General features: G+C 43.7%; 1 protein-coding gene across 5 annotated transcripts in view; it reads left to right on the forward strand.

The window, feature by feature from the left end:
- Positions 1-24,159, forward strand: part of LOC137480262 (glypican-5-like) — a 372,067-nt gene that overhangs the window by 278,265 nt on the left and 69,643 nt on the right. For all 5 annotated transcript variants that reach the window (XM_068201344.1, XM_068201345.1, XM_068201342.1 and 2 more), the window contains one exon: positions 4,186-4,336. In XM_068201344.1, coding sequence (XP_068057445.1) covers positions 4,186-4,336 — 151 coding nt within the window. The remainder of the gene's footprint in view (positions 1-4,185; positions 4,337-24,159) is intronic.

Consider the following 24,159-nt stretch of genomic DNA (forward strand, 5'->3'; position numbering starts at 1 on the left):
AGCTGAATAGTAATATGTGATTTTTACCTTTCAGCTGAGTCAGATACAGACACTAAAACTTCCCCACAGAAGCAGTATATAGTTTCTCAGAAACCCTTCAAAGGTTTATGAACCTGATCCAAAGCTTATTGCAGTTGGGAAAATTCCTGATTTGAGTCAGTTTCCGATTGGACTGTACAAATCTTATTGATCTATTTATGTAACCTTTTCAAGAGGGAAAAAAAATAATCTTTCACATAGGGCAGCAACTTGAAGGCTTAATTTTTAAGCTGTTAAGATTCCAGTATTCCCTGGAATCTTAGGCAGCAGGTATCTTGTGCTTTGTGAAGGTAAAGGCACAAGCTCCAGGGCCCAGCCTGAAATCCATTGCCATTATTTAACTGAGGCATCAATTCTCAGCACCAGAACAGAGCACCCCCAGGCAGGAGCTGCTGTGCAGAGTTGCCAGAGTGGCTGGCTGGCATCATTTGTCAGCTGCCAGGGAAAGAGCCACCAAAATAAGGCCTTTTTAAGAGTGGCTCTTAAGCAATGATAGAAATGCCACGTCTGACTCCCATCTCTGCTCCCCAGTGTTAAATATGGGCAAGGCACTCTAGTTCTCCCTGCAGCCATCTGGGGAAGCAGGAGGATTTGTGCTTGGTGGCAGCAGCCTGGAGAATTGTTCAAGGTTTTTAACAGACCTGTGTCTGCCAGGCTGTCTCTGAAGATGACCTGAACCTTCAGGTGACCTCCAGCTCCTCTGCTGGGACCACAGCCACAGAGCACAGCAGGCATTCCCTGCCCACACCCAACCCCTGGGACCAGAGAGGAAAAAGTGATGGCTAATGTCTTCCATTATGGTCTTCTAAAGCTCCACCAGCCCAGTCCATCCCGAGGCAGTCGGTGCTGTTTTCACAGAATCACAGAATGATCTGGGTTGGAAAAGACCTTTAAGGTCATCTAGTCCAAGCCATGCCCTAACACCTCCTCATCAGCTAAACCACGGCACTGAGTGCCACGTCCAGGCTTTGTTAAACACCTCCAGGGTGCAGTCTCAGGCCTCTGAGACAGGTTTCTGTTATTCTGTGAAAAAAAGGAGACTGGGACATGCTGCCATAAGCTTTGCTATTGCCCTGAAACACTGATCTCATTGGAGTCCTGTGGCAGTAGCCAAAGGAGAGCTGTGCCTGCAGAATGTGGAAAAGAGAAGGATGCTGGGTCACAAGTCACCGTGAAATGGTGACATTGCCTTCTCAACAGGGATGCTCGGTGTGTCTGGAGCTCCTCACTGAAGAGGCTACACTGTCCCATCTCCTGGAATGAGTTTATTTATAGATAAAGCATTACTGATGCACAAAGTCAGGCTCTGGTCCATCCTTCTAGGGGAGTGGCAGCCACGGGACATAAAAACCCTGTTGTGAAGAGGCTGTGAAAGGGTATCCAAGGGGAAAAGGGTTGGTAGCTCACACCTGAGTTGATGTGAAGTGATAGTGGTGAACCTGGTTATCCGGGCTCTGGGTCGTTTGGTGGCCCCTCTCTGCTGACAAGCCAAGAAAAGGCTGGATGCACCCTCAGAGATACAGAGGGTGCTGCAGTGAAGGCACCAGAACCCAGAAACGCTGCAGTGCACCATGCTGGAAAGCTCAGCTTCCTCCTTGGAGCTGAGGCCCATTTGGTTCAAGTATTGCTTGTTTTGAGCAGAAGGCAGGATGTGAGCCATGGGCCATGAATGAAATCAGATCTTTGCAAAGGAGGAGTGCCTTAACAGGCAGTAAACATTTCTGCTCTGACTTGCAAACAGTCATTAAAAGCCTTTATTAAATTCTGTGTCTCTTCTGTTTGCCACTTAGCCATTTCTTTTCATTCTGAAGAATTATAACTCAGAATGGATGAGTCTTTTCTAATATGACCAGGACACAATAAATTTGTGAAAGAACTGAGTTATCTTTCTCTCTCATAGGCAAAATTTTCCAATTGTTTAACAAAAATGTTGTTTTGTATTGCCGTGACATCAGTCTTTATGGCTGTGAATGCCAAGGCTCAACATTAAGCAACTTGTTGATAAAAACCAGACATGCAGTAACAATTAGAGAGTGCTCAGTGTGCTTCCCCACTCGAGTCCATACCCTCTCCTCCCACTTACTGATCTTCCCACTGCACTGTGCAGTTATTTGTGTCTTCAGAAGGAGCAAACCGAGCTCTTCAGTGAGAGGGTGCAGAATTTCCTGAGTTCTGCCTTGTAGAAGTTGGCATCTGTTGTTCCACAGAACCAGATCTCTGCTCCAAGCGTTTGTCAGCCCCAGAGTGGAGGATGGCAGCTCCAGCACCTGAAGAAGAAGGAGACTGTGACACAAAGTTTCCCACTAGAGAGAAATTGCTGCATCCATCACCATCCTTTCAGCCCAGTTAATACAGTTGTATTAGTCCTGTGCTCCAGTTCACCCACAGCTCCCAGAACAGCTCCTTTGTAGTGTTTGAATCTCCAAAGTGTTACATTTCAAAGTACATTTTGCTCAGTTCCAAGAATAATGAGTCCTCTGGGGTGACGCAGATCACAAAGCCTGAAATGGGTCTGGAGTACTTTGGGAGGAAGATACTTGTGCTGAAGGGTTTTGGATAGATCCAATCGGGCAGCAGTGCGGAGCCTTTGAGAGCAGAACAGTCTTTCCATTCGGTCAGTGCTCCTCAGGTGTGGGGGAAAGGTTCAGGCTTCTGGACCATCCTTGCTTGATGAATGCTTGCCTTATAACACAATTCATTAGACTAAGCCATTTGGGTTCGGTTTTGTTCTTTCCCCCAGGTCGTTGGTGTGACCTTCACAGGCTGGATTTAGATGCACTCCCAAGGAAATGGGATTTTTCATCTTTTGGAGCTACCAGTGAGCTGAAAAATCATTTATTTCCACAGTGCTACTAGTAGGCAGCTGTTCATGGTGACAGCAGGAGAAAGAGTTATCTGAACATCAAAAAGCTGAGTGTTGGGGGGTAAATATGTTGTTAGAGCAAGCATGACCTGGTGTGATAGATTTAGATTTATTTTAGAAAAGGTTTTCTTATTCTCTGCTCAGTCCTGGAAATATTTCAAGTGAAATCTAATAAACAACTTGCAGTTGGAACAGGCATCTTAAATGGCAGCATCTTTAAAGTCATATCCAGGGGCAAGGTTTCCAAGTGACCAAGCCCATCATGAAAAGTAGCAAATGCCCTCAGCTGTGAAGTTTGTCACTGTAAAATCCCTCGAAACAAGTACTTGGACAGGTGGCATATGGTTCCATCGTTAGCAAGTGTTCCCCAAACTGTGCTTGGCAAAGGAAAAGCTGTATGTTGGAACCCGGGATGCGGAGAATTTCAGGCTTTCTGTGCTGACAGGCACTGACCCCCAAGAGACCACTGCACTTGACCTGAGGCCATGGAGAAAACGTCCAAAATGGAATGACAGAACTGGGATTGTGGGTGTGGAGTTTGAATAGAAGTGTGTGATATCACACAGAGGAAAACTCACACTTTAAGGGTTTAGAATACAGTAATATCTATAAAGCAAGATGGAGGTTTCAGGGCAGAGGCTGCTCCTTCTTCACCTTCTTCTTCACCTTCTTCTTCACCTTCTTCTTCACCTTCTTCCCAATGGGTTTGGGTGGTTTTGTGCGATCGGATAAAAAGGTCCCCATTGCGGGCACGGGTGGTTGGTTACTGGGTTAAAAGTAAAAATAATTGAGGTGTCATTTCTTAATTGGACAGTTTATCCTTAAAAGGCCGTGTAGAGAGAGAGATGGGGCTCCATTTTTAGTTTGTTAGAGTGAAGTGCTGTAGAACTCAGGGTCTGTGAGACTGTGACATAGATAAGAACTAATACACATCTCAGTCCCAACAAGAAATTCCGTCCCACACATTTAATCCTGACCCTGGCAGAAAAGAAGCAAAGACTCCCCAGCTGTGGGAAGAGCACTGTGGTGGTACTGGTAGATGAGATGTTTTCAGTTAAAAGTTTGGTAAGTGCCCCTTGTCATCTATGGTGCAGAACACTTGGTTGCATACTCTGTTATTCCAGAATATTTGAATGCCATTGCCAGAAATAGCCTCCAACTTGAGGAGCTGCTCTTGAAAGTGCATGAGAAAGTGTTTGTTGCTGCATAAACCAGAAGGGTGCCGGGGTAGGAACCGTGTGAATAGTCTGACCATGCTTGGTTTGTCACTTCTTCCATTTCAGCTGGATGCTGAGAAGGCAAAGTTGAAGCTGGAGAGATGGGGTCCCCGAGATGCTGGCAGTGGGGCTGGAAGGAGTGAGGAGATGGAGTCAAGCGGAGACTGTGATGATGAGGATGGCTGCCAAGGGTCCGGGGACAGGATGCACACAGCAGGTAAATACAGCTTGGAGAGCTTAGAAATTCGTGAGTCACAATTAGGTGGACAGAGACTTAACACTGCTTGAACTGCTGTCAAAATCCTACTAAATTCAAAGGATTTGAATCTTAATCTGTGAAGAGCTGCAGTAAAAATAGAATGATACAGACAGTAACCCAATATAATTTAACACTTGGCATGCAGATAAAAGACTTAAATGTAGAATGAATAATGTCTGCAGTGAAATCTGAATCACAGGAATGCTGAAGAGCCTTCCTAGATAATGTGGGTCCTTCAGATAAATAGAAAATTTATGACCTTAGAGAGTATGCTAAGTGTTAACATAAACATTTATTTATTGCAAAATGATACTGAAGGATGATTGAGAGTTGGCTCAATGTATATGTTCTTGAAAAAAACATAAGGAATACTGTGGGGTTTTTCCTCAGTGGTGAGCTGTTGGTTAAATGAAATTTCCTGATAGTCTCAGATACTGCATTCTGCAATATTTATTCATTAAATTACTTGGATAATATGTCATCAAGTGTAGAATCAGCTTCAGCTTCAAGATCTAACAACTTCCATCAACATACTGGCAATATTATATGCAGTTAAATCCTTTCAGGAACTTAATAAAAAGTAAGATATTATTGGTTTACCTCATCTCTTAAGTTCTGATTCATTTTACCTCACCAAAATGTAACTGGTTTAATTTACCGTAGTGTAAATATGATGTGGGTTGGATGTGTAAATACATGAAGTACAGGTATGAGTGCTGAAAACAATGCTCATTGAGATGGCTGGAGCTCCGGCAGGCTTTAAACTACTGCTGGGTTCTGCTGAGATAAACAAATGCCTTTTCCTTGTCCCTTTGCCACTGAGTGGAGAGGGGGAGGAGGTGTCTCATACGCAGATAAGATTTGCAAACGTGCTGTGATCAGCTTGTGGTCAAGACTTCAGCTGTCCCTGTAGTGAATATTTGTTCAGGAAAACCAAGCTTAAAGATGTACTTTGGAATGTGTGCAAAGTGTTACAGGTAATTGCAGCACCAGCCTATAAATACTTGAATTTTAGTTTGCATTGATGACCTGTGTGATCAGGGTATCATCACACTGGGACATTGTTTTTAAAAATAGTTGAGTAATTACAACTGACAGATCAAGCAGATCTGTCATCTACTCACCAATATTTTTGAAAAAGAAGCGTGGATACAATGTTATTTTAAAACTCTTTGCTTAACTTTTTAATTGTTTACTGTATTTCATCCTTAAGCAAAGAAAATACTTGTAGAGGTTTTAGACCCTGGGGATTTAGGAAGACAAATACTGTAATATGATTTCCTCTCTGTGTGGAGTAATAGAAACAAAAGCCAGGTGCTTGGTAGTCTTCAATGAACAATCAAACTATTAATACACCATTTGGGAAGGATGTGTATCCATACCTCCATGGACAATGGCAGAGTTAAAAAAGAAAAACTTGAATGCTTTCAAGACTTGACTTTCAGCTGGCTTTAATTATGGAAAGCTACTTAATGTTACTTTTTTTTTTCCTTTTTTGCAATCTATTTCATGAAAATATTTTATGCTGATATCATCCTGGATTTAAAATAATTATATTTATATAACTGTCTGTTTCAGAATTTAGCAGGGTGTATATCCAATTAAAAAGGTAGTTAAATTTTAGAAAATGGTATTGATTCATAACATAAGTATTTCATTGTGTGACAATAGTAATGCTCTATCATAATTAGCTTTAAAATATTGTACTGCATACAAGCCACTAGCAGTAAATCTCTTTTCCATATCTGGATACAATTAAGAGATAAAATGGAGTAATCTCATTATGGAGCTGCTTTGCTTTAATAGAATGTTGAAGAAAAACAAACATCGGATTAGTTGTATTTCCCCTTGCTGCATGTCTGTGAGATGATGCTGGCAGTTGTACAGCCTGTGAACGTGTATTTCCTAAGCTTAAACTCATCCAGTCCATCTACCCATAGCTTTGTGAAAGTGGAATATGACAGCACTGCCTGTTCCTTGCTTGCCTGGAAATGGAGCGGTGAATTGGCTCTAAAGCTAAATCCCACATGCAGCCCTGGCTTCAAGGGTGCTGAAGTCAGTGGGAATGTCCTCACAGGTGTGGGTGAGACACAAGGATAGCTCTGAGATGCCACCGAGCTCTGCAGGGCATGCTGGAGCAAGGAGTCACCCAGCAGGATGAAAGGAATGAAAAGGGAATAAAAGCCTTTCCAAACACAAACTTTCTGGCAGAGCAGTCATGCTTTTAACAACAGGCCTATGAAAAACAGAGGAAAATATTTTAATGTCAGCCTCTAAATTGCAGAATTGAGAATGTAGTAAATATGTACTACATCTGTCATTTATTCAAAAGTATATGAAAATTTTATTTACTGCTCTATGTGTTGAGAGCATTGCAAAAGACTGAGATTGCTTTTAGTTTTTGTAAACCTACCAAATGCTCATTTCTTTCCACCTCCCAGAAAAAAAAAAAAATAAGCTTTTTCTGTACTGTTAAATGACCAAGAATTTCATCAATATATGGGTTCCCATCATGAAACGTTTCTGTTCATAGCTATTCATAAAGATCTCCCCAGACAGGGTCCCCTGCTCACTCCTCACGTTGCTTTTCCAAGCTGCTAACAGAGGGCTGGGCTCCTGGGTTTTAGATTTCAGCATGTCCTGAGTGGGTGAGCACAGAAATTCCATGTGTATATTCCAGCCAGGTCACTGTAACACCCTTTTTCCCTCTGTTGTTTTTTTATCCCCTTTAGTTGGGGTTTGCTATCTCTGTAGTTCAGCTCATCCTGCAATGGACAGTAGAATCCTGTCCTTTTGTTTGTCACCTTCTGGCCTTTGAGACTCATGCCTGCACATCAATTAATCATTTTATTTCGTGTCTATAACTAAGACAGACACGTGGCTGTCTATTAGCAAGTGCTGGGATTTTGTTTGTGTTTGTTTGCAGACAAGTCTTTGCTTGACCCATTCCCTATTACCTGAAAAGATCAACACTTCTAATGGGCTTAATTATCTATTCTCTATTATGTGTGTTTATCCAAGTGATTTTTATATTAACAAGACAAATTCTCAGGAAACCATGATTCTCTTCAAAAATTATGGATGGTGGAAGATGCTTTATAATGTCCTGTTCTCACAGGCCTTACCGATTACCCCGAGTTTCTCTTCCTGGGGAAAGCTGTGGGAACAGCAGTTTCTCAAGCAGGCCCATGTGTTATTTGTTGGCAAGTCCCAACTTTTTAATGACAACATCTGTGAATCATCTTTGAACAAAGCTTTGTTGGGAGAGATTTAAGAAGAGGAAAGCCAGCCATATAAATCTTGAGCGTGGATGGGGAAGTTGCTCTGTGGTTTGCCCTGGTGTAGTCCTGCAGGTTTCTAGGCAGAAGGGCAAAGCAGCATCTTAGGCTGAGCCTTGCTGAGCCCAGCCTGCTCACAGAGCCAGGTCTTACGTGGATCTGATCAGTGTGAGTCCACTGGTGTCAGTCCTTGTTCTTTAGCCCTTACATGGAGAGAGCAGGGAGTGCTCAGTGCCCTGCAGGATTGAGGGAGAGGAGTGAGTGTCCTGCTGCTCATGAAAAGAGAGCAGCAACATGTTCACATTGGGTCCTGCCTCTGCTGCCTCCTTCTCAGAGGAGAAAAATGTTTGGTGGAAAGTGGTAAGGAAGCCTGTGCGAGGAATTTCAATTCCCAGCTCTGTGTTGTGATGAGGCCACACCCAAGCAATGACAACCAACATTAGCTGTCAGTTCAGGGAAATCATCAGGTGATTCACTCCTAAACAAAGGTGGAGGAAATGTTTAGGCCACAGATATGCTTAAACCTGTGTTTAGTGCAAGGCCAAAGCCAGCTGAGTGGAGCTCTGGGCTGTGTGGAAGTTGTGGAGCACTGTAGTGAAGAAGGTTGTGCTGACACCACTCTGGGCACAAGTCCATGAGCACACCTGCATGCAGGGGACACCCAGGTGTTCCTGTATCCCTGTGTCTCAGGCTGGATGTTTCACACAGCCAGTGCAAGGCAGAAATTCATCCCAGCTTCCGTCCTGAGGAGCCTGACGCAACATGGTGCAAAGTCCCACGGAGTGGAGCTGTGCTCTGCCAGGCAGGGCAAGCAAACAGCTCCTCCACTGTACGGAACAGACAGCCCCAAATGTCTGGAGTACTTGAACTTCAGTCTTCAGATTCACCTCTCTGAGGTTAGACTCTATATATGGCTCAAAAAGCTCAGCCCTCAGGTGGGACAGGTGTTAACCCCACTCCTTCTGACATGCCTTGAAACTTGACATCATTGGAAAGTGGGGATATGGAGCTTTCCTTTGGCCTGGCTCACTGCCTTGTTCCACACAGAGATGGGCTTCTGCTGTGTCCCCATCCCAAAAGCAGTGGGTGTCCATGGAATAACAAGTGCCTGACCCTCAGATTTTTACAATACTTCCAATCGTGTCTGTCAGTGCAGGCATTCAATAAAAACACATCCTGGGACATCCCAGCCAGACCTTTACCATGACTGTGGGCTAAATGTGTTTCATTACTGTGACTTTTGCCAAATGCTTACCTAATCCCAGTAACAGTTTTCTTCTGCACTTCTTCCTAATTCATGAAGCTCCCTCCCTTTCAAATTTTGGACATCCCAGTTGGACATTCTGCCTTATTGTCACTGATCATTGCCTGAGTGGGAATCTATAACAAATCTGCTTGAAACATTCCAATTGCATGATTCCAACTCTTGGCATTCTTCTTGGCTGTGTAGACAGTCCCCAGCTTTCTGCTTATCTTTCAGAGTATCTGAAGAGATGATCCTGGTTGTAGATTTCTTATTTAGGGCATATGAGAAGGATGCATTTTTGCCCCAATATGCCTTTACGAGTGCAGACAAGTAAATTTTCTTTTTTCTTATTGTCTTCTGTCTGATCTGTATCTGCTCTCAACAGCAATGGAAAGTTAATGCGTTTCTCTGACTGCTCATGAATGTTTCCATTATCAGTTTGTTCCCTTTTGAATATCAAGATTCTTTAATGCTTTATTATGTTATCATTCTCCCAGCTTGTCTGTCTTTTCTTGGCATCAGTATTACTGTATGACCTGTCATTTTAATCATACTTCATTTCCATTCACCGTGTCACAGGCTGCACTTACACTTGTATTTATCCAAATACGCAGTTGTACAGCTGCTGATTTTGTAATTATTAGTACAAAACATCAATATTCCGAGATCATAATATCTGCTGGCAGTCAGCCATGCTCGTCAGCTTCTCATTGCCACACGTCCTCACAGATGATCCTGGCTCACAGAAATGCTGCATTTTCAGTGTCTTCTGTCTTCCTGCCTAGAGAAACCTCTCCATCACACCTCCTCCCCATCCTGCTGCCTTGCATAGCCATTTTTCTACATCCTGTGTTGCTCAAGACATTTTATCTCCAACTCTGTTTTTAGAAAGCCTATAAATTCCTAGATTGCCCTTGGCATAAATGCCTCATTCTGTCCTCAAAACAGCACAGTAACAGGTTAAACCCTTATAGAAGTTTGATTTTTTCAGGCAAACTCCACCTTATGCTTGCCATTTGGGGTGGTAGAGAGACATGAGCCTCTGTCAAGAGGAGCAGAAGCAAATCCTGCCAGGGTCTTCAGCACGTGTTGGGGACAGTGAGTGGTAGTTCCACAGCTGGCAAATTTCTGGCTGTGGCTTCTGTTTTACGATACAGTTTGGGAAGAGACATGGGAGCGGAGAAAACCAGAGAAACCGAAATAATCCAAATGAAGAGTGCAGATTCTTGATTATTTATTTGAACTTGGGAAGGTCTGGTCCTGAGGTGAGTTACTTTGATGTCATAGTGGTGTCCCACCATTCCCTCCTGGGTACACCTGGCTGAGAGATTCTCTGGGTGGCAGTGGCATTTCCTGCGGGCTCTGCTCTGTGCTCTTGGGATCAGAGGGCAGCTGAGAGGGACTTCAGAGAAGGGGAGAGAGTGTTACAAGGGGAGAGAAGAAGAGAGAAAAAAAAAAGAGAGAGATAGAAGGAGGTTTCCTCATCTCTGTCCCAGGATAAATCTATTTTATAATCTGGCAATACTGGAGTAAGTTATTTTTTGTTGTTCAGTGTTCTGGATTTCACAGTATAATTTTAACTGAAATGAACAGAAGAAGAATCTTAGAATCATTCCTCAACCTTCCTCAGCCTCAGCATTGACGTCACAGTTTGAGGTGTAAAGGAATGGGATTGCAGCTCCTTCAGATTCTCAGTCCCAGACCTGAGGTGAGAGTTCCCAGCACCACCAGGGCTCCTGCTTAGATCTATTCAAGACAGGAGTTTTTGCCAAGTTATAGAAATGACTTTCTGCACAACCAGATAAACACATCCCCTGCAGGAATTTCTCCTAATGCTGAGCAGAGCAGTAGCTAGAGGAACAACAGACTGTGTGCCAGCTCTGTGACTCTCTGAACAGCTTTGGTGCCTTCAAAGAGGCAAAATGGTGACTGGGGAAATGCAGTTTTACCATTTCACCAGAGAAATGTAAATTACAGCACATTTCTGATCATCTTAGCAGCATTTAGACAAAATTAAAAGGTAAAGCATTTTAGTTGCTTAAGGTACCCTAAGCCTTCCAATGCATGTTCTGTGGGAGGAAATTAAACATTGGAGAGATCAAGATAAAGACGTTTGGGGCTCCAGTGTTTGCAGTAGTTCTGTATAAGCAGCCATCAGGGACTGCACTGGAGATCACTGAAGGGTAATGCGCTTTTCCCAACTTCTACTAAAAATATTACCAGTAATCTCTGTCCCTTGAACACACTTTTTACAGCAGAACAATTTTCACTGCCCTTGTCAGCAGTATTTTATCTGGTTACTTTCCACAGGAGTAATTCCATGTGTACATCTATTTCTGGGATGGGTTTTGAAAACAGCCCTAAACTGAAAGCTCGTTGATCTCATTTTCCAGTGAGTTCCCACTCAGTAGCACTTCTCACAGGTTTTAATAAAAAGGATTTCTTTCAAACAGAAGTGTCACAAAGCTGAATGGTCCTACACGGGACCATAGTCAAACCAAAGACCGTGAACAAAAGGAAGCACCTTGGTGTTTGATGGCTAAAATTTGAGAAAGACAGGTTTCTAAGAAAACTTGCACTGCCAAACTCATGAAGCAGGACATCTTGATTCAGGCTGTGGGAGCACTCTGCAGGTGGATACTTTGACCCCACAGTCATGGTGCTTTTTTCTGAGAATGTCATTTGAAGGAGCAGGCTGGCACCCAGGAGGAGAATAAAACCAATCCTTCACATGGAGCTCTCGTGAGATGTGTGGTTTGCATCCTTCTGACAAGGAATTCACCTGAGAGCTCCAATCTTGGTCATGCCACACAGTGATAGGGTAAATGTGAAGGCTAAGGCAATCTGCCCCCAAAAGGCCATAAAGCCAAAATTAATTAAGAGGAGTTAACAGTGAAAGGTCCTTCAAATTGCTCCAAAACAGATCACTCATATCATTTAGTGGAAGCTCTCTTTAAAATATTAATGCCATTAGATTAGAAGTTAACAAAACAATCCTGCAAGCCCAAGGCAAATGTTCACCTGCCAGTTGGTTTTGGTGGCACACAAGGGAGGAACAATTACCTCCAGGTAAGTGTAAGCAAGGAGCCAGGTGACAGGGACATTGTTTCTGCTCCTTGTCCTGCACCCATGGCACCTCTGCCACCTTCCCTCCTCACGTTTCTGCAAGGAAGGAAGATACTAAAATCAAACCCTGGGCCTTCTTTCTTCCAAAGGTGAATTCTGCCCGGTTAATTAAGGGAAGGTTATGAATTACTGCAACCTTAAAGGCTTTAAGAAGCTCTCTGTCATCTGTCATTGCACACAACAAGTGAAAGGCAGCTAGTGCAGCTGTTGGCAGTGGAAATAGAGCTGAAAGTTACTGACAATGCAAATACATTTTCTGTTCCTCCCTGCTGACATCTTGCCTTGTTTTATGGTTCACAAGGAAAGCCTAAGCAGTCACTGTTCTTTTAGAAGAGAAGAACTGCTCTGGTTTGTTTTCCCTCCCTCCCTCTCTTGAACCAGTGTTTCTTGGAGGTGCTTTGTCTTTGCTTTCAGGGAGAAACTGCCTTCAGTACACCAGGTGCACATTTGGAGGTTTTCTATTCCTTGATTGTCCATTTTAAGGTAACATAACACTCCTTACAAGAGTTCTGTTGTGCCTGAAGCCAGCAGATATGCCATCAGAATGTCTCAGTTGAGAAATTTAGGATCAAAACAATACCCTAAAAGAAAGCACAGTTTTGTTTTACAGGAGCAGAGAGCACAGCACAACTGCTCTGCACTCTAGACTCGGTTTACTACAAAAAGAACAGAACTTCAGGATAAAGTATGTGACATATCAACAGGATCAAGAATTTATAGGGCTGGATCTGGCTGCCTTGAGATCAAGGTACTTTAAAATAACTTAAGCCACCTGATGATCTTGCATGTACTTAAATATCTTCCCTGAGAAGTGCTCAAAGATTAGGCACATTATTCTTCAGCAGGTGGTTTTGCATCTGTTTTATCCCACAGTGTCTCCTGTCTGCTGGTTTTTAGGAGTGTTTATTTCTGTCCTTTGATCCTGAAAGCAGCCAAGTAATATTTCCCTGAATCTGCAGTTTGGACAGGACAGCTGACCCCTTTCAGAGGCCTTTTAGGGTGTGTTGGGCTGTAACATCATCCAGTAGCCCCAAACCCAGGAACCAGATTCAACCTGCAAAAGAGGAGTTAGAAACCTTTTTGGGTTTATATGAGGTGCTGAAGAGTGGAGCCTCAATCTGTACAAACAGGGTGAAGTCCCTAAATTATGGATGACTGAGGGTCATTGTAGTTCTCAGTGATGGAAAAGTCAGCTGGATACAAGTTCCTACAGCACTTCTAACACTGCTGTTAGTCTCGTTTCCTCTGTTTGCCTCCAGTAATTGCCCCTCATGTTTACTTGTATCAGAAGCTTTTATTTTTCTAAATTACATTCTATTCCTAGTTCAGGCTCCTAAATATCACAGTCAGAAAATGTTTTCTTTCCTTGTCTTCCTGTCTTTTAGGATTTAGACAGATTGTCTGACGTTCTTTAGGTCGTCTTCTTTAATCTCCCTATTGTGCTTGCTCTTCTCTGAATGCCTAATAGTTTGTCAAACCAAATTTGAATTATTTCTGAAATAAAAAAATATAAAGAACCAACCAAACTTTGAATATGACAAAAAGGTATTTTGAAATTAAGAAAAAGGTTTTGATTTAGTTTTTTTTTTAATCTCTTGAGGTATCTTGTGTCACATTAGTTTGTTCATTAGTTCATTAATTTTACTTCTAAGTAAACAATCCTGTTAAGTTTGCAGGTTACTCTTCATTTCAGCAAGATTTAAGTCCATTTCCTGCTTTTGTGCTTTCTGAAGTGATGCGCATTCTTGATCCAGGTGTGATTTGCACAAACAAGCCTCCCTTGCACCAGTAACCTGCCTGGGCAGCTCCGTTGCCCAAAAAGGATGAGACACATTGGTCTGGTGCCCTTTAGGAGAAACAGAATTAGCATTTTGGAAGAGCTGAAAGCAGTAAGTGGATATTCTGGGGAGCAGACTCCAACTTTTGAATATGCAGACAGTACCATTTCTGTCACTGTGCAGACCATAAACTCTCACCTGAGGTCCAGGTGAGGTAGGAATGGTGAACGGTGGTGAGGCAGGTAGCACACAAGGGAACAACTACTCTTTCAAAGTTTATTCAATTTACTTGTGAAAGTCATTGAACATTCTCACCATCACAGCTTTAGCCCACTTACCATGGAATTGCTGCCCACAGTTAGCAGTTAATTCGCAGAGATAAGCAGGACTGGGTCAGCGTGGGCATGCAAACCTCTCGGAATCACCAGAAAGCGGAGGGAGACACTGAAATCAGCTTATAAAACTGTTACTTGCACAGAGAGCCTTAGAAATTCTCAGCTTTCCAAACGATTTGCCATTCCTCTCCAAATTAGAGATTAAAGAGAATTTGCTACTGCAGCACTGCAACTGCCTAGTAATAAATCATCATGTGATATTTATAGCCCAGAATTAAGAGTGGTGACGCAGACACGCTGCTGACCATTTGGCAGTGAAGTCCTAAGAAGCCAGTCTGGAGCAGCAGGGAAAGGAATGGCTTTCTGATGTGAAGTCAGACAAGTAATTTCCTATTTAAAATTTGATTAGATAAAATCTTTTGAACATGTGCTTGTAAAGCAACAGCCTGGTTAAATATGTATGGAGCTGCAGCACAGGCAGGACACTGCTACAACAGCACAAAGAACATTTGCAGTAACCTGAATGTGGAGGGGCAAGCACAGCGCCCTGGGCTAAACTCCATCAGGATAAATCTCTTACACAATAGAAAAACAGTAGACCTGATGGGGGAAAAGCAGTTTTTTTCCTGTTTAAAAACCCACAAATTTGTTTCTCTATCGAAAAGGTTTCATTTTGAAAAATAGAAACATTTGTTGTACATATGCAATTGGAAGAATGTTAATTTCAGGGGATATTTTTTGTAGGTTTTAAACACAAAAGGGAAAATATTGATTCAAGCTGGAATATCTTGCCTCCTGCAAATAATGTATAGCTTTCATAGTAATAATAATAATCTATAGTAAGCTTGATATTTTTAGCCAGATAGTTCTCGATTTAAAGGCACATTCTAAAATTCACAAGAAAGAATTTAAAGGCCAGAAAAAAATGAGATGCGGGAATTTGGCCTGATTCTGACCCAATAATTATCACTGGGGATTTTGCTTTTGACTTAATGAGACAACAGTTTGAGCCAACAAACAAAGAGTTGGATTCTGCAGCCCTTTCTCCCTCCTGCCCAGCGTGGTAACCCTAAGGCTGCTGCAGAGATGCTGCCCATGGTGATCTGCAGCAGTGAGCTTGGCCTGTGCCAAAGCAGGTTAAACAACTGTGGCACTGTCTTTTTTTAATATCCTGATTCATCTCATTTACACAGGTCATGGCCCCTTTTGAAACTCAGCTATTGATAATGAAGTATCCTCTCAAAACTGGGATGAAGCCCCAAATCTGGGATACAGCTCCATTGCAAGTTCAAGCAGAGAATCCCATTACAATAGTTCAGTACAATTGCATCCAGACAGGGACATTTTATCACTTATCATAAAAAGTACTTGCAGAACAGTCCTGGGAATTGAAATATTCATGTTATATTCACACATTAAAAAATAACTATTTTTGAAAATGACCAACTACTCATGTTCACTGGAAGTAAGTTTTTCTCGCTTCATGGAGCTCTACATTTTTTTTATTAAAGCTATGGGAACATCATTCCTTTTGTTGAGTCCTTGGTGTGAGAAACATCCCTGTGTTCCAGCAGTCTGGTCACTACCTGCTGCACTTGTGTTCATTCCATGGACTTTAGGGGATTATTCTTGGAAGTTCTTTGCCTTATCCCTGCCTGCCAGGGTCTCTCCAACCACTGTCCCTGCAGATTTCGTTCCAGCCCTCCAAGGGATGCACTGGAGCATGGAACCAGCCAGGTGCTGCCTGGGTTTGGCTTTTCCAAAGAGGAAGAAAAGCCCTGAGCATCAGCAGAGTCACGAGGCTGTGTCCTGTTCAAAGCCTCACTTTTGGAGGCTTTTCTTGTCGCTGCAGAGCAGTGCTGTGGTTGGCACTATCACGGGTTTGTACGCTTTCCCCTCAGACAGGGTGGAATAGGCATTGCCCTGCAGGAAAGCCAGACAGCTTCTCAGCAACCTCACCTCCTGGGATGCCTTGGAGGGGCTACCTAGAGCAGAGGCTGAACAAGATTCAGAGAATAAAGTGGGTATTTATTGAAGGCACCCTGGGCAGTCAGAAGCCTCCCAGAGGCTGCACCCAAGCTGGACAATGGGCACCAGTTTTTCAGACACTTGTGAGTTTGGTCCATTCACATGTCAGGGGTTAATGCTCCAATTACAGCTTCAGCTAATGAAGTCATTTACCCCCAGTTTGCTCCCCCCAATTCACTTTTGTTTGTCCTTTTTGGTGCCTGAGGCTGTGGGGTGTCCTTGGATCTCAGGCCCAGAGGGATTGTTTTGTGTGACCACAGTGTGAAGACAGTAAGGAACACTCTGTATGGAGTTTGGAGTTAGGCACTAATGCAGCACAGGACCTGAAAAACAGAAAAACTAAAATCCTAAGGCATCCCTTGCAGTCCAGTCATTGCCTCCACAGTTTCAGTGGCTACACATGGAAGAGCTCCCTCCTCTCTCTCTCCAACCCACCGCCACTGCTGTGTGTGGTTCCCCATGGCCTCCTGATCCTGTGGGGTTGGGAATGCAGATTTTCATGGAGCAGTGTTCCCTGCTCAGGTCCCTTGGTGCTGAGAGGGGGTTCCTGCACTGGTGAGCAGCATGTGAGATTCCTCTGATTGCAGCATCCCCGTGTGGGTCTGTCCTGCTCCAGGATTCTGCTGCATGTGCAATCCTCCACACTTGAGTAGGAAGGTAGTGGCCGTCTTCAAGCTGATTTAAGCCTCAACATAAACCATAAACTCCACATGGATATCACAAACTGAAAAGAGCTTTATCAAAAAAAAAAAAAAAAAAAAAAAGGCACTTTAATCACGTTCCAGAGTCCTGACATGTTAGCAGGTCCTTGACAGCTTGTCAGCAGATGAAAAAGATGTGTGACTCTAATGGGGACACAGCAGTGGTTCGGTATCACACCCAAATGCATCACTGGGAAATGCCCAGTGGGAGCCTCCCCGTTAATCCAAGAAAAGCCCCAAGTAATCAATGTCCATCCATGGGGCTCTAAACCCCCGATGCTTTTGAGTTCACACAGCAGCCTGGGCACTGTCAGCAGAACTTCTGCTTTAAAATCACTTTGCATCCTCTTTGTTGAGCACATTTGCATAATCTGTGTCACAACAGAAATTGGAAGTGTGTTGTATCAAAGAAGATTTGAAATGAATTTTTTAAACTGCAGATAAATCATAAACTTATTTTTGCAAACTATATGAAAATGCATTGCAAACTGTAAATAAGTCTATTCAAAGGAGCAAATACCCAGCCACAGAAAATATTTTTCTATCTGTATAAATACACTGAAACCCTATCAATCTGCAGAATACATCAAAAGGCTTTATAAGAAATAAGCGAATTATAAATTCCTAGAGTGCCAATTTTCTTCCACAGATTATGCAAACATTATGTGTGCTTCAAGTAAAGTTGCATTTTATTAAAAATGTAACTCGTGATAAAATAGATGTAACACTTGAATAACGATTTTAAATTTTTATTATTCACACCTTATAAAATAATATTGAAAAAGTGAATTGGGCTAACACAAGTGCATTCATTATGCATGAATCTCTATTTAGTCTGTAAAGTGCAGAGCAGACAGATAGTGGCCATTTTCTGGTGCTGTAATTACTGTGTCACCATTTGTGAAGCATTTATGTAAAGTACAATGCTTCTGACTAACCGTGGACAAACTCTCTGCATCTGGTTAAAAATCAAATCATTGTTTTCAAATCCTTTATGCTCTGCAGACACTGGAGTGCAATGTAATCCACCACCACTTACATAATCAAACACCATCTCTTTCTGCCATGTGCATTCTTTTTAGATAGACTTATGGATTATACACCTTAATAGTGTCATTTTTTAAAAGCAGCAGCCTGTTATAAAACAGAGATCCTTCTTTACGTGTTCCCTCGTGTTACAAAGGAGGCTTGAGCGCTGGCACGGGTGTGTCTTTACTTAATGGCTCTTTCCCCTGTTCTGCAGATACATGCCTTGGTTTTTGGTGCAGGTAACTTGTCTGTGTTTGCTGTGTTCCCCTGAAAGAGCCTTGAGGTTAAGTCTTTGCAATGATCCTCTTCCACGCTGGTCACAGCTGCTGGGTAAATGCCAGCCAGTTTAGAAGGTAAATAGTCAAAAATCCTCCCCTGGCGACTGTTCAGGTCCTCTGCTCTTTTCACTTCACCCATGTCACACGTGTCAGTGATTCCTGGGATTTGGGACGTGCTCACAAATTTCCTTCTGAGACAGAAGGATTTCCCATGCCAGTCTCCTCTTTGGGACTCTCAGTCTACAGGGCCACACAGAGCCCTGGCAGTGCCCATGGCACTGTGTGGCCATGGCAGAGCCACAGCTGGGAGAGCCACAGCTGGCAGAGCCACAGCTGGCTGAGCTGTGTGGCCATGGCAGAGCCACAGCTGGCAAAACCACAGCTGGCTGAGCTCTCTGGTCATGGCAGAGCCACAGCTGGGAGAGCCACAGCTGAGAGAGCCACAGCTGGGAGAGCCACAGCTGGGAGAGCCACAGCTGGCAGAGCTGTGTGGCCATGGCAGAGCCACAGCTGGGAGAGCCACAGCTGGCAGAGCCACAGCTGGCTGAGCTGTGTGGCCATGGCAGAACCACAGCTGGGAGAGTCACAGCTGGGAGAGCCACAGCTGGCAGAGCCACAGCTGGCTGAGCTGTGTGGCCATGGCAGAGCCACAGCTGGGAGAGCCACAGCTGGCAGAGCCACAGCTGGCTGAGCTGTGTGGCCATGGCAGAACCACAGCTGGGAGAGTCACAGCTGGGAGAGCCACAGCTGGGAGAGCCACAGCTGGCAGAGCCACAGCTGAGAGAGCCACAGCTGGCAGAGCTCTCTGGCCATGGCAGAGCTCTCTGGCCACAGCAGAACCACACCTGGCAAAACCATACCTGGCAGAGCCACATCTGGCAGATCCACAGCTGGCAGAGCTCTCTGGCCATGGCAGAGCCACATCTGGCAGATCCACACCTGGCAGAGCTCTCTGGCCATGGCAGAGCTCTCCGGCCACGGCAGATCACTCATTCTCTGCCTGCCTGGCCTCTCTAGCTGCCCCCACAGAATCAGCAGCTGTGTAATCTGTTTTCTCCTGGGGTCTGGGGCAAGTCACTCCTCACAAATGCATCCTGCATTAGCACAGCTCTCGTAGAACGGAAGGCTTTTGTTCTTGGAAAGCATTAAGATGTTATGAGCTTAAGGAGATTTGTCCTGAAAGGAATTTTGAGAAAATTGCCCAGCATTAATGCCTTAAAATGCCCATCATCAAAAGCACGATGGCTAAACTCCCAGGCAGTAGGTGGTAATGTAATAATTGATGCATCCCTGGCAAGCTCACACCTTTTTCTTGAAAATGCTGCATTAATACTTCTTTCTAATTCTTCACTGGGCTAAGGTAGTGCAAATGTGTTAGTCTGTGCTAAGGAAACGTGGTTGTTACAGGGTGTAGATAAATTTATTTTGATTATTGCCTTAAGTGAATACTTTATAGGAAAAATACACAAACATGATGAAGTTAAATGACAGCTGATTAATAATACTGTGCACCAAGTTTGGCTTATTTTTAATGTATTTGTTAGAGTTGGAGGCTTCAGTAATATAATATACAATGCAAAAGTATCATTTCAAAATGGACAACAGGAAGCATTTTCCAGAAATTCAAATTGTGCCTGTAAATTAACAAAGCCTCTGCATGAGAATTGGTCAGATCCTTTTAATTTTATGTAGCTGCTAAAGCAGCTGTCTGTACAGTAAAGCAGCTACATGGATGCACTCATCTTTTTGGTTTTTTTCAGTTCAGTCTAATAGCTTGTCAAATAGTTTTGGGAATAAATCTCAGGAAGTGGTGAGATGCATGGGGCTAGGGGCTTCACTTGAGACAGTTTCTTGAGGAAGAAAATGAATTGGATGTGCTGGCTGGAAGCAGATGAGTGAGCATGTGTGCGTGAATGGCGCTGAGAACGCTTCTGTTCTGAATACTGGCTGAAATGGTCAAGGGTTAAGATCAGGGCGTGTGCAGATTTCTGTTTAATGAGATAAGTCACCTTTGAGCTGACTCTAATGAGAGTTCAGAGTACCTCTGCTGGAGGTACTAAACACCTGTGGCGTTTTTTAGGTCTCAGGGTAGTTTTGATTCCGTGGAACTCTCCCAAGTAGTGGCACAAAGGGTTTGTATTCCCTCCAGTCCAGAGAAATGGGAGCCCCTAACGCCATGATCCTCCCAAAATAACATTCTCCTTCCACTGTCAACTGGCAAAATCCCTGGAGATCTCCCACAGTCACTGTTTCTCATAATGTCTCGTGGAAATTGCTGAGAAATACCAATAATTAGGGAAAAGTTGTGCTAAGTTCTCCTCTTTTTCAAAGCCTGTTCTTCGAATCATCCCCTTTACTACAGCCAGTCATGAAATTCCAGACTCTCAGGATGCAGTATGTTAATACAGCTCCACAGGATCTGTCATCTTAGTTAACAACACCTGTCTTCAGTGTTCCCATCTTTTGAATATGTATTAAAAATATCAGACAGATTTGCAATGCAGTGGTCTATCAGCAAAAAAAAAAAAAAATTGCTGTATGTAATGAAGAATGTACATTGGTATTGTATGCTCTATTAAAATAATATTACCTTCAACTTTAAATAATATTTATTTTAAAACTTAAAGCAGGTCATCTTTGAAGATGAACAGACATGGCCCCTTGCCAAAAGAACAATCAAATTTTCTGCTGCAGAATATATAGAAAATCATAACAAACTTAATTACCTGTACCACTGCTAAAGGCCCTTCATATCTCAGCACTCTTGAGATTTAGCAGATTGTATCACATCTTCCTGATTAGCAATTATGACTGAGAAATGAAACATTCTGACTTACTGAAATTAAAAAAAATACTTGGTTTTAAAAGAAGACAGTCTGTGAACAGCCTTGATTTTAAAAAGTGTAACAGCTTACAAGAAGTGTTGAAATTTCAGTGCATTTTCTCAAACTACCTTAATTGTGCCATGTGAATAAATGGCAGCATAGTTTTCATTTCTCAGATCACATCTCTTCTGACCTCTCTAGAGCCTGAGGATTTGGGGCTTTTTTATTATTATGATTTCTTTTTAGGTTTTTCCTCACAGAAAACTTAGCACAATGATCCATTTTCACAACAGATAGCAAGAATCCACAGTATTCAAAATATCTTCACTTTGTCTGAAACTCCTGGGCTTTTTTGACAGATGAGTATGTCTGAAGATCAGTCTCAAATGGGAATTTCTTTGGGACATGAGGGGAATGCCTGGGTGCTGGACAGGTGAGCTGGGAGGAAGGCCCTCCTGGCTGAGCCAAGGGAAGGAGCCAGGAGAGCCTTTGTAACAGAGTGCTGGGGCGTGGGAGCAGCTGAACATTTCAAAGGGCAAGGCTCTCTTGTGGCTGTGAGCTGTGAACCCCTATTTCGCTTTCTGTTCTGTATTAACGCTCCCTTGGTATTGCTTATGGGTAAAAAGTTAAATTCTAATTTTCTGGCATTATCTCAGAAGCTGTCGATGCCTTTGGATTCAGATATTGGCATTTTTCTAGGCAGAAAAGAACATCTTCAGTGTATCAGCAGAGTCCCTTTGCTGCTCACGCAGCTCTGGAGGTTCACAGAACCAGCTGTCCCTGCTCCTCATTTTCCCAGCCCCCTTTGGTGTCCCTCTCCAAGCTCCTGGTTTCCTGGGCTCTGCTGATAGCATGTGTTGCCTTTCCTGCAGCTGTGCCCAGGCTGAGCTCCATGGCTTGGCTGCCTTAAACATTCCTTCCTGGAAGTGTTGCAGCCTGATCACACCCATCTGAGCACCCTAACTCCATTTCAGCCTAATTCTCTGCTAATTCTTTGCAAGCTTTCAGTGCCTATAAGAAATATCTTTCCAACATCCTCCAGACACCATCCTTTCTCTCAGCTTGAGGGATTCCAGTTTCTGCAGCCTGGAATCCACAAAGGAATCCCTCTCCCAGCTCCTCTGGCTCAGTCTCAGGTTGACTTTTGGTATCTCACATTCTGCCCTTATATTCCTTGGTCATTAGAATCTTTTTAATCGTCCCTTTCTTCCCTTTCTCCCAGCTTGAGGGATTCCAGTTTCTGCAGCCTGGAATCCACAAAGGAATCCCTCTCCCAGCTCCTCTGGCTCAGCCCTGCTGGCTCCAGCTGCAGCCAGACCGGCCAAATGTGGAGCGTGGACAGCAGCAGCTATCAGGGCAGGAGCCCTGAACTCCTCTGGACTCTGGCTTGCCATCAGGAGCAGTCCTCTGGGGCATTCTCTTGGTTTGATAGCGACTTTGGATGAGAGGAGAAAGGAGGTCTCAGTCATGTGGAGAGAGCACACGGCGCTGATCTTACCACTGTGCAGTGCCTGAGAGTGGGGAGAGCAAGGGCAGTGTTTGCCTTCCAGAGGCTCTGACCCACAGAAAAGCTACTGCAAATATCCCATCTCTCTCCTTTACAGTCAGGGCCATTCATGTGCCTGATTTCAGCTGATTTGTTGGCTCTAGAGCAGATAAGAGCAAGCTTTGTTCCTTGTGAGCGTTCTCTTGCACCACGCCAGGTTTCCATAGTGTTTCCTTCTGATGCAGTGGGATCACAAGGGATTTTCCCCACTGCCTGCCCGTGTAGCTCCCTGCTCTGCAGAGCTGTGGTGTGCCAGGGGCTGGTTCTCCTGCCCCTTACTCTGATCTGAAGTGAGGGAGGTGATGGACAGGGACTGGGGGCCTTTTTTGTTGACTGATGACTCTAAGGCAGCTCCTGCAGTCAGTCTGCTGCCCAGGGTGGTGTGGTATCTGGTGATGTCACAGCAGAAGTCAGATAATCCTTGCAAATCACCTGCTTTTCTGATCAGGTGGCAATCTGAGGAGAGCCTCTCACTGAAGCTCTGGCCCCAGCCTGGCTGGGTCAGGCCTTGCTGGTGCACGTGTGCTCACACACGTGTGCACGCACAGCCCCAGCCACTCTGTGTCTGCATCATGTGGGATCCCAGTCTCTATCCTCCTTTTCCTTGTCGGCAGCATGTGCTTATCAGCTGAACTCACGTCTGTTTGCTTTCCCAGCTGCATGTTACAGGCTCAGATTACTCTTGACTTTAAAAATCAACACTTGTTTAATTAAAAGCAATTTTCAAACTCTCACCAGAGTGCCAGATGCAACAACTGGCATCATCCTGCCCCCCATTTCTTTTCTTCTCTCCTCTCTAAAATACCCAACACCAGTCAAGAAGAAATTGGCAATATTAAGCCTAGGAAAAAAAATAGCTAAAGAAAAGTGGCATTTACAGGTATGTCAGCCCAATATATCAACCCACCTTAAAGAACTGAACCCAGAACTCATTCCTGCTTCATTTGCCATCATATTCATAAGTGTCACATTTATTGCCCTGTATTATTTGAAGTTGTATTTTTAATGTTGAGGAAACTATCGTAAAATGTATTGCAATACTTAAACATCACTGTGAAAGTGAAAAATGGATTTTTCCATAAAAATATACTCTCCTCTGGAATTATGGCCCTAGTGAAAATGTACTGCCTTTCAGCTTGCTTCTTGGGTAGTGTGCTAATATTCTACCTAGATGTATTGTCTGCAGGCACTGGGCACAATCCTCTGGGTGTGCAGAAATTAGATAAGGAATAATTCTTTTGTATAATAGCATCCCTTGTGTAGTCTCCTGTGCAATACAGTAAAATTAATTCAGGTTCTCTCCATCAAGCTTATCTGCTGTCCCAGCATTAGAGTGTTCTTCTCCTGCCTTTACCTGGGCAACAACTGTTTTCTGACTTCATTCTGTTCAAGTCCAGCATGGGTAATTTACAGAGCATGATCCTGGAGTCAGCCTGTATCACCCTAAGTGGTTTTCCAACAGGTGGCTGCTGGATTAAGTTGAGGAGTCAAAAATAAAAGTGCCCCAAAGGAGGGTAATCTCTGCCTGGTTTAGTGGAGGGTGCTCATCCTGCCTGTGTCGGTGCACATGCTGGAGCACTGCTCAAAGCTTGGACCACATCCTCAGGAGAG

This window comes from Anomalospiza imberbis, chromosome 10, assembly GCF_031753505.1.
Source record: "Anomalospiza imberbis isolate Cuckoo-Finch-1a 21T00152 chromosome 10, ASM3175350v1, whole genome shotgun sequence".
Lineage (NCBI taxonomy): Eukaryota > Metazoa > Chordata > Aves > Passeriformes > Viduidae > Anomalospiza > Anomalospiza imberbis.